This window comes from Hipposideros armiger, unplaced genomic scaffold, assembly GCF_001890085.2.
Source record: "Hipposideros armiger isolate ML-2016 unplaced genomic scaffold, ASM189008v1 scaffold_1322, whole genome shotgun sequence".
Classification (NCBI taxonomy): domain Eukaryota; kingdom Metazoa; phylum Chordata; class Mammalia; order Chiroptera; family Hipposideridae; genus Hipposideros; species Hipposideros armiger.
The window spans coordinates 98,267-108,768 of NW_017732672.1; the positions used below are offsets into that span (position 1 = coordinate 98,267).

Genomic DNA, 10,502 nt, shown 5'->3' on the forward strand with positions numbered 1-10,502 from the left:
CTAAAAAAAAAAAAAAAAGAACTTGGAGATATAGAGGCAGGCACCCAATAATTGACTTCAAATACTGGATCAGAGATTAACTAGGCTGTGTGGGTCTCCAGTGCCGTCTTAGAACTATTGGATTGAAGGTATAGGAGGGGAGGTTTGGGCACAGGGTAAGCAGCCTTTTGCAGCAAGGGGCTGAGTGACTATTGGATAATTGTTCCAGGCAAGAAGTAAGGTATTGGTGACTAACATGGTTACTTCCAAGTCTCAAATCTTCTGGCTACACTAAGCCCTGTGATTGTGTCACCTCATTGACATTTGATCAGTTGCCCCACCTGCTGTTTTGCTTATGGAAGTTTGCTATTGCAGAGAAAACAGCTTCCACTTCCTGTAAACCTAGTGATTACTTAAGGATGTCAGCCCTTAGAAATGGGTAAGATAATAGATGAGGTTGCAAATAGTTATGGACAGCATAACCCTTTCTGTAGGAAAATATATGAATATTAACAGACCAGTCTGGATGGTTATACATTCAAATGCTAACATGTCTAATTGGTGGGATTATATAGATGACTGGTTCTTATAAATTTCAAGTGATAAAAGTATTGTTTAGGGCAGGGATTAGGACTTACCTATTCATATGAATTCCTTATTGTATTAGTCTGCTCAGGTTGCCATAATAAAATTCGGTAGACAGGGTGGCTTACACAACAATTTATTTTCTCATGGTTCTGGAGGATAGAAGTCCCAGGCTAAGGACCAGCAGGGTCAGACTCTGTTGAGAACTCTTTCTCCGACTTGCAGATCACCACCTTCTTGTTGTGCCATCACACAGCCAGTGGTGGCAGAGGAGAAATTTCTGGTCTCTTCTTCTAAGGACAGTCTTATAGATTAAGCCACACCCTTATGAACTCAATTAACCTTAATTACCTCATAAATACCCTGTCTCCATATCCAGTCACACTGGGGAGTCAGACAGAGTTTTAACATATGAATTTTTTTTGGGGGGTGAGGAGGGTACAATTTAGTCCATAGCATGTATGGTCACCACGAACACCAAAAACACTTGGTTCATAAAACAGTGAATTCTGTTTAGGACAAGAACTAGACCAGAGATTCGGTGCTGCAGGTCATTAGCTGGTATTAGATATCTGAGTTTATGCTCAATAGAAAGTCACATGCTTAGCACAGTGTGTATTGGCAAATGCCTCCTGCTTCCCTACCCTATCCACCCCAGCCTTGGATGCCCCCTCCCATTAAGCTGAAAATTATTTTCTAGAAACCAAGAGAGTTTAGCTAAAATTCCAGCCTTTATTCACCTTAGATCACTTCAGACCGTGTTTTCATTTCTCCATATTTGAGATGAGGGCTAGTCCATGTGACCTCTTCTCCCAAAGTTTCACAAATTCTATGAATCCAACTCTACAGAAAATCACCTAGCCTTCCCAAGTCAGGACCCACTTGATCTAGAGAGAAAAGTGCCATTTATATGAGACAAATTTGTTAAAAGAGCTTTCTTGTGCCCATTTTTTTGGCTAAAATGTGTACCCTAATGTACTTCCTTAGATCACCAAGAAGGAACCACAGCAGCCTTAACATAGTGATTATATTTATTATTTTATTGCTACATTAGAAATGAAAATGAACTGTGAGAAGCTGCAAAAGCATGCAACTTCATGAAGATTATGAAGCAATGGAGGCAACCATTGTAGAAGGTTAAAGGTGACTTATCCTATAGGGGGTGCAAGGATCACACACACAAAGGTCATCAATGGTGAGATTATCAACAGCATCTGCCAGCTGGAATTTATGTACCAATGGAAAGTTTAAAAATGTATGTAAAGGAACATTGGCTACCCCTTAGCCAGGGTGTAGTGGTGAGAAGACATCAGAAGATGCCTAAAATCTCTACAACACAAAGGTTTACAAAAAACAAGCTCAAAAACAAGACACTCAGGCAATGATGAAATTTGCTCCTGGGAGATCCTCATTTTATGATGTTTGAACACACTCTTTTTCCTGCTGGATAGCTGGGGGAAAAACATAAACACAAAAAAATCATTAAGAGGGCATTTTCCTAAGATTAAGTTCAGTTTCTTCCAAAACAGCTCTTTGCAAAGTCAATGAAGGCTACCATACCTGTTTTAAATTTAGAATGTCAAGGCACTAACCACAAATCCTCCGTCGTGTGTGTGCATGCATGCACAAGTGCGTTAATGACCTGAATGTTCATTAGACTTTACATGAACTGTGGTTTTTGTCCCTTTTGAGAGGTAGATTTATACTGCTGCCATTTTCCCCATAGTTATTCTGAGAATGAGGAGCAAGTGAAGTATTTTCTTCAGGTTTATCTATTGCTATACAATTAACAATTATGAAGTTATGCCTTTTAAGACAATTTTAACTAACTTTGGGAATTTCAAACAATGCTGACATGACAAAACGTGCCCCTTGTCTTGGAGTTTCTTCAGCACACTGTTAAGTCTGGAGGGGAAAACTGATCTCTTGATCCCTGGGAGACTTGAGTATACCCAAGATCTAAATTGGTTCTCCCACCTCTTCTTGTGGTGAGCTAGAGAAGGCCAAAATCACAGTTTGCCAGGCTTTCTACAGATGAGATCACAGACCCATATTGCTAGATGCAGAAAAATGCCAAATAACCAAAAATTTGAAAAAAACAAGATGTTTTCAATGCTAAGTCCAATACTCAAAAGATTTGTTTAAATGTGGTTTTTAGTAATTTTCCAACAAAAACTATTTTTTTAAATTCCCCCGTTACTACTAGGGCCTATTTTGTGAGAACCACTTATTTATATAAGCCAAGTAAAAAGGCAACTATTTGATATTTTTAAATGTTAATATATCATTAAATACATTGGTACTCTATTACTCAATTTATGGCAAAATTTACTAGAAGCATTTATTTACTAAGTATACCAATTTTCACCATTGTTTGTCTCAACCAGAAAGCCCACATGACTTACTTTCCTTTGAGGGGAGAGTATTTTTCTCTTCTGTGTTAGTTTTCTTCAGTTTTGACCGGTCAAATTTCTCCACTTCCGACAAGTCTGGCTTATCACTCATCTTGACTAAAAGAAAGACTAAAAAAAAACCAAAAACAATAACAAACCTTATCTGGTAGAACTGTTATCACACTAAGGAGTAACAGCCAAAATTCTAACATTGAATATCAAAGTGTATTTTACCTGTTGATTTCAACAGAAAAACAGCAACAGATCTTAGCGAAATCATGTTTTTTATTAGATTACTTTTTATTCTGCATCGTTACCCCATTTCTGACAGGCAGTACATGCAATTGGATTAGGATACACTAGATCACAGCAAATGTAAAATGGAGGTGATAGAAGCACAAGAGCAGCTAGAGATAGAAGAGAAAAATAAGGACTGGGTTTAACCAGTTTATAAATTTGTCACAGGAGATGGCATTATTTGTGCACCTTCACTTTGTATTCAATTACTTTGGGGGGCATTTTTCTTGGGGAGTAGTGAGCAGCACACAAAAAAATGGTAGCATAAGTTGGACTGGTTTCTATCCATTTCATATGCCCAAAGACAGTAGATTATGGGGCTACAATAAGAGACGGAGGGGTTTAATGCAGTTATAACTAATTAAACGTCTCATAATAGCTCCTTGTCGCACTGGTTTGTAAACACTGCAAGAAGGCACTGCTGATTAGGATCAGACCAAGGACTTCAGCAGAATGGGATAAAACCAAACAGAGTTCCTTTTTATTTCATTTCAGTACGTTTTCTCCACAAAGGGAGAGGCGAGGAGGTGAAGCTAGGAGATGAGGTGCCCTGTGACCGACCCATCGGTTTGTCGCGAAGAGACAATAGGAAACCCCAGAGACCGGAAAGCAGAGCTCTCATGCCTGTGCCTGACCCCGCCCTGGTGGGGCTAATGCACATCTAGTGACCAGGGTAGAGTGGCGGGGCCCCAAATAGCCAAAAGTCCCGAATATACCTCCTTTCCCTCGAGGTCACCCTAAGACCCGCCTTTGACCAGCGATCAGACGCCAATCTCCAGAGGTGGGAAACAGGGACTTCACATAAATAACAGGCTGGGCGCAAAGGCCAGTTTGTTGGCAGCACTTTGCTTACATTTTAAAATAACTATCATCGTAGTCGGGCACCCAGCCTCACCTATCCGCCACGGGAGGGGAGAGAGCGAAGGGCCAGCCCCCAAGGGCCCATCCCGGAATGTCCCCAAACTCCTCGTCCTCGCAGCCTGGGACCTGCAGCCACAGCGGACAGGCCGCTCTGGGGGCCGCCTCCTCGGGTCTTCCGGACCAACTCGGGAGGACTCGGCATCGCGCGCAGAAGGCGGCGCCGAGGAAGACAAAGGCGCGGAATCGCCAGGAGGCGCAGATCCGAAACGCCAGTCCCAGCCCGGCCTCCCCAGTTCCCCAAGGCCAGACAGTCCCCGCCCCGCGTTCGCCGCGCCCTCCAGCCTCCATCCCTCCGGCTCCAGCGGGGCCGCACGTCCTCACCTGAAGGCTTGAAAACCGGTGAAAAGCAGCCAACTGACGAAGCCACTCCACACACTGGCCGAGATTAGCCTTCCCGCGCGGAACACTGCAGTAATAAGCCGTGAGGCAGGCCCCGCCTATGACCCTGCCCCAGACCCCTCCGGTTGGTCCAAGGGAACCCAGGCCCGCCTCCTCGCCCCTCCCTCCGCTTTAGCCTTGCAGGCCTGTGTCCACCGCCTCGCCTCTATTCAGGACCTTACCGCCTGCATCAGGGTTTTGATGACGTCATACCGGACCCGCCTCCCCAGACCCAGTCCAAGTCCTCTCCAATTTGCCCAGGGACAGATCGCTGGCAGGACTCCCTCGAATCTCCTGCTATTAAGTCAGGAGGTTCCATTTTCCTTCTTCCCAAGTATACTCATTCCGCCACTATGATAGAGGCCTCTACAATAAGCAGACAGTTCTTGCCCAGTTAGATTTGAATGTCTGAACTCTGAGATCCAAGCTGAAGGAGCCCTAGTCAGGTTCTCTTGGTTTTGTATAGCCATGCAAGCCCTTATGCTGCGACGACCAAACAATGGTTTGGAAATGATGCTGTGTTGTCTATTCTAATCGTTGGCCATGTCGTGGAGGAGGGGTGCTCATGGAGAGGGTGGCAGTTCAGGATCATTCACCCCCACAACTGACATATCTCTGACAGTGGTTCTCTCATACGTAAAAGTCACATTTTCAACACACAATGTGATATATAGATGATGTATTACAGAATTGTATACCTGAAACATATGTAACTTCACTAACCATTTTCACCCCAATAAACTTTAATTTTTTAAAAAAAGAAAGAAACTATAAAACCATTTAAAGCAAGATTAAAGGAATGCAGTTGCTTAGGTGTCCTTTCTCACTGATAATCAACTTACAATAGTGATTGCTTACTCCAGCCTATTTTTCTCTTATACTTTAGTAGAATATACTAACTCGCCCTGACATTTTTAGATTAGTTTTTGTGTTTTATTTTGTTTTGTCTTAGCATGTCCATGGCACCAAGATCTCTATAGTTATCTTTTAATAAAAACTTCATATGGAAAAAAAAGTCACATTTTCAGTTTTCTCACCCACTGGACGTGGTGATAGTTTAAGGTAATCAGATGAGAATCTACTGAAGCTATTCATCTTTATATCCTGATCCCTAGCACTTTGCTTGGCCCATAGGAGACACTGGATAAATACTTGTCTGTAGATTGAAATAATAAATCCATGATAGAGCAGACATTTTGGATAACAGCACCACCCAGTGTCTATGTTGGAGGAGAAGAGTGAGGATCCAGTACTTACTTGAAAGAACTAAATCTGCAGTTTCATTTTCTGGATACTCACCCAGAACCTTAGAGCATTAATGTAAAATGGAGTAGGACTATGTCTTTAGTTTCACCCCATATTTTCCATATGGTTCATGTATGGTGGTAGAGTTCTGCATAGATCACCAATCTCTCTCTCTGCAAGGATTTCTCAAGCCTTCCCCATCTCTCTCCATTACCTTCTCTATGCTCTTGTAGCACATTGTGTTAATTTGAGAATTCTGTCTGTTGGAGAAACTTTTAAGAGAAAGGCAAACTCATTCAACAAATAATATTCATTGAGTACCTACAATGTCCCAGGCATTAAATATAATAAACACCAATGTTTCCATCATCAGATTTGAATGTTGTTAACATTTGGATATATTTACTTTTCTTTTTTTAAGAATAAAAACACTACAGAAAAATTGAGGCATACTTGACAGTGGCCCCAAGGCCATTCACCTTCCCACTTCCCAACAGTAGTCCTATCCTGAATGTCAAGTGTAGTTTCTAGCCCATTTTTCTATCACTACAGATTTATGTGATCTGTTTCCAGGAGCAATATGGAGCATTGTGTGAACCAGTGCCATGGGTGTAAGACTGAATTTCCACATCACTAGGGGTTGACAGGAAGCCCCAATTACCTCCCTCTCCCTAGCCCAAACTTCAAAGTCCTGCAACCCCTATCTGCCCTGAATCCATCAGAACTCATTCAATGATGGTGCTTATCCCCATTTGTGCCAGTCACCACAAGAATCCTCAAATCCCCAGGCACCCCTTCAAGTACCACATTCTAACCTCAATAAGGCTGTGATCACATCCTCTCTTTAGTTCACTTCTTGAACCCCTCTTCTACTCCTAAAACAATACACTCTCAATAATCCACATCCTCAACCTCTTCTCTGAATGTGCCCTTCATTGACTTCCCCTAACAGAAATCAGGCTCTTCCCTGAGGACTTTGTGTTCCCTGAAGCTCACTCTGCGGGAGACCAGCTCCCACAGGTCCAGGGGATCCCTCAGGTGGAGACGGAGTGGGGGTGGGAGACTGAGACAGAGTTTTTCACTTGTGAGAGAAAGAGGGAAGTCTTTATTCAAGGCACAGCGTTTTTCTTATATACTGGTTACACACGCTTGTTTTAGGCTAAGGTTGCTTATCTCCTAATAGATGGCGTTACAATTTTTGCTAGTAAGCCGTCTTTTCCCCCCTGGGGGGTGAGGGAGGAGTTTGAGGTAGTAAGGAAGCAAATGTTCCCAAAGCGAGACCAAGTATAACAAGTAGAAACTGCTAACAGGGTGGCAATTCACTCTGTAACTTTCAAGCTTGTTTGTGACTTAGGCTTGCAGCAGTACAGTGGAGAAGGTGATCTATCTAGCCACCTTCCCACACTGCTCACCCAGCCTGAGAGCCTGTCAGCTTGTCAGCAGCCAGGCTTAACCCTTACTGCAGACCTCCGGCTCTCCACACCACTCAAGAGGAGATAGTTCCTGTCTTACCACCATTGTACCACAGAGCCTGAAGTTTGGGTAAATGTCATCCTTGCTTCTCATTGCTGCCTTTAGACCATTCCTCTCCCACCTCCCTGAAAACTTCCAGCTTTTGACAGCTTGTCACCAACTGATCTTCACTGAGGCAAATCATCACGTCGGGACCAAGACAGTTTGTGCGCCACATTGTTGTAAACAATCCACTTCTCATCACCAGTTATCATTGGCTTCAAAAAAAGTCGTTTTCCTCACGTTTAATGAGCATATTGCATATGTTTATACACGCCGTCAAATGAACTTCTTTGAGTTCAAGCGGAACCCAAATATCGAGCTTGTTTACGTATCCCAGGTTCTTCAGGTGGTCGTGAATGCTTGAATGATGGATGTTCACTGTTTCTGCAATCTCTCATGTCATGTAACATGGGTTTGACTCGATCAATGCCTTTATTTTGTCGTCACCAGCCTCGGTGGGCATCCCTGACCGAGGAGCGTCATTGAGATCAAAATCACCAGCACGGAATTTTGTGAGCCATCATTGGCACTGACGTGTTTGTAGAGCATTGTCACCATAAACTTTATGCAACTTTTCACAAGCCTGATGTGCGTTCTTCCTTTTATGGAGGTTAAACAGTAAAATATGGAAAAATACACAGTTTGTTCTTCCATCTTCAACTTGTTGTAAAATCTCCAAAACTCAACCAAATCGCTCAATTTTTTTTACAATGAAGCTATAAGTATCAGCTGTCAAATGACATACGAATAACATAGATGCGAATGACTCTAAGTACTTTCAAAAATGAACTAGTACCATCTGTTGCAAACATGCATCATGACTTTTCCGAAGACCTAATATCATTGGTGAGTATCTTCTCCCATTCAGTAGGATGTCTTTTCACTTGGTTGATGTTTTCCTTTGCTGTACAGAAAATTTTTAGTTTTATGTAATCCCATTTGTTTATTTTTTCTTTTGTTTCCCTTGCCTGAGGAGATACATCAGAAAAAATATTGCTAGGAGCAATGTCAGAGAGTTTACTGCCTATGTTTTCGTCTAGGAGTTTTATGGTTTCTGGAAGTTAATCCATTTTGAGTTATTCTTGTATATGTTATTAAAAGGTAGTCCAGTTTCATTGTTTTGCATGTATCTGTACAGTTTTCCCAACACTGTATTAAATAGATTGTCTTTACCTTATTGTATATTTCTGCCTTCTTTGTCATAGATTGTCAATATATGTGTGAGTTTATGATTGGGCTCTCTATTCTGTTCCATTCATTTATGTGCTTTTTAAAATTTTTTTAACTTTATCGGGGAACAATGTGTTTATTTTGGGAACAATGTGTTTTTTCCAGGACCAAGTCAGGTTGTTGTCCTTCAGTCTCAGTTGCGGAGGGCACAGCTCAGCTCCAAGTCCAGTCGTCATTTTCAATCTAGTTGCAGGGGGTGCCATGAAGGTGTCGAACTGGCAACCACGTTGTTAAGAGCACATGCTCTAACCAACTGAGCCAACTGGTTGCCCACCAGCAGCTCAGCTGCAGCTCAGCTCAAGTCATTGTCTTCAATTTAGTTGTGGAGGGCATAGCTCACTGGCCCATGTGGGAATTGAACCGGCCACCCTGTTGCTCAGAGCATGTTCTCTAACCAACTGAGCCACCTGGCTGCCCTGTGCGTTTGTTTTCATATCAGTACCATGCTGTTTTGATCACTATAGACTTGAAGAATAGCTTGATATCAAGTACTGTGATATCTTCAACCCTGTTCTTCTTTCTCAAGTTTGCTTTGGCTATTCAGAGTCTTGTGATTGCATGTAAGCTTTAGGATTATTTGCTCTAGTTCTGTGAAAAATGCCATTAGTATTTTGATAAGGATTGCAATGAATCTATAAGTGCTTTGGGTATTATGGACATTTTAACAATGTTAATTCTTCCTATGACTACAGCATATACTACTATTTATTTGTATGTTCTTTAATTTCTTTCTTTAATGTCTTAATATTTTCTGAGTACAAGTTTTTTACCTCGTTCGTTAAATATATTCCTAGGCATTTTTTTAATGCAATTGTATATAAGATTGTTTTCTTAATTTCTCTTTCTGATAGTTCATTATTTTGTATAAAAATGCAACCAATTTCTGCTATTATTATATATTTGTTAATATTTAATAAAATACAAATTTTGTATCCTGCTACTTTACTGAATTCAATTATCAGTTCTAATAGTTTTGTGGTGGAATCTTTGAGGTTTTCTATACATAGTATCATGTCATCTGCAAATAATGACAGTTTTAATTCTTCCTTTCCAATTTTTTTTACTAGTTTCAGGTGTACAAAACAATGCAATAGTTATCCTTTTCACCCCTTACAAAGTGACAACCCCCCTCTCCCCACTTCCTTTCCAATTTTAATGCTTTTTACTTCTATTTCTTGTCTGATTGTTATGGCTGGGACTTCCTATATATACTATGTTGAATAAAAGTGGGGAAAGGAAAGTGGACATCCTTGTCCTGTTCGTGATCTGGAGGAAAATACTTTTAGCTTTTCACCATTGAGTATGGTGTTAGCCGTGTTTGTCATATATGGCTTTTATTATGTTGAGGTATGTTCCCTCTATTTCCACTTTGCAGAGATTTTTCTCTCATAAATGGATGCTAGATTTTGTGAAATTCTTTTTCTGCATCTATTCAATGATCGCATGCTTTTTATATATATCACATTAATTGATTTGCAGATATTGAAGCAACCTTGCATCCCAGGAATAAATTCCACTTGATCATAGTGTGCAATCTTTATAATGTATTGCTGAATTCAGATTACTAATATTTTGTTGAGAATTTTTGCATCTATGATACTGGTCTAAATTTGTTTTTGAAATGTCTTTGGTTTTGGAATAAGGGTAATGGTGGCCTCATAATATGAGCTTGGGAGTCTTCCCTCCTCTTGAAATTTTTGGAATAGTTTGAGAAGCATAGTTGTTAATTCTTCTTTGAATGTTGGTAAAATTCATGTGTGAAGCCATCTAGCTCAAGACTTTTGTTTGTTGGGAGTTTTTTTTATTTTTACTTTGATTTTGTTAGTAGTAATCAGTCTGTTCAGATTTTGTTTATCCTTGATTCAGCCTTAAAATATTGTATGTTTCTAGAAACTTATCCATTTCTTTCAGATTGTGAAGTTTCTTGGCATATAATCATTAGCACTTTTTTCTTATAAT

The 10,502-nt window shown here is 40.8% G+C and overlaps 1 protein-coding gene across 2 annotated transcripts; it reads right to left on the reverse strand.

The window, feature by feature from the left end:
- Positions 1 to 1,577: 1,577 nt before the first annotated feature.
- Positions 1,578 to 4,650, reverse strand: TMSB15C (thymosin beta 15C). Of its 2 annotated transcripts, none has more exons than XM_019633483.1 (3): positions 4,497 to 4,650; positions 2,970 to 3,086; positions 1,578 to 2,015 (listed from the first exon to the last, which is right to left on the reverse strand). In XM_019633483.1, the coding sequence occupies exons 2-3, from the start codon at positions 3,067 to 3,069 to the stop codon at positions 1,978 to 1,980; spliced, it is 138 nt and encodes a 45-aa protein (XP_019489028.1). In that variant the 5' UTR covers positions 3,070 to 3,086; positions 4,497 to 4,650; the 3' UTR covers positions 1,578 to 1,977. The 2 variants fall into 2 exon arrangements, with proteins under 2 accessions (XP_019489028.1, XP_019489029.1); XM_019633484.1 differs by lacking the exon at positions 4,497 to 4,650 and adding an exon at positions 4,150 to 4,450.
- Positions 4,651 to 10,502: the final 5,852 nt, after the last annotated feature.

Coding starts and splice junctions, on each gene's coding strand:
- TMSB15C (XM_019633483.1), bottom strand. CDS start 3,069: ATGAGTGATAAGCCAGACTTGTCGGAAGTGGAGAAATTTGACCGGTCA. Junction 2,016..2,969: donor TACTCTCCCCTCAAAGGAAA/GTAAGTCATGTG, acceptor TTTTTCCCCCAG/CTATCCAGCAGGAAAAAGAG.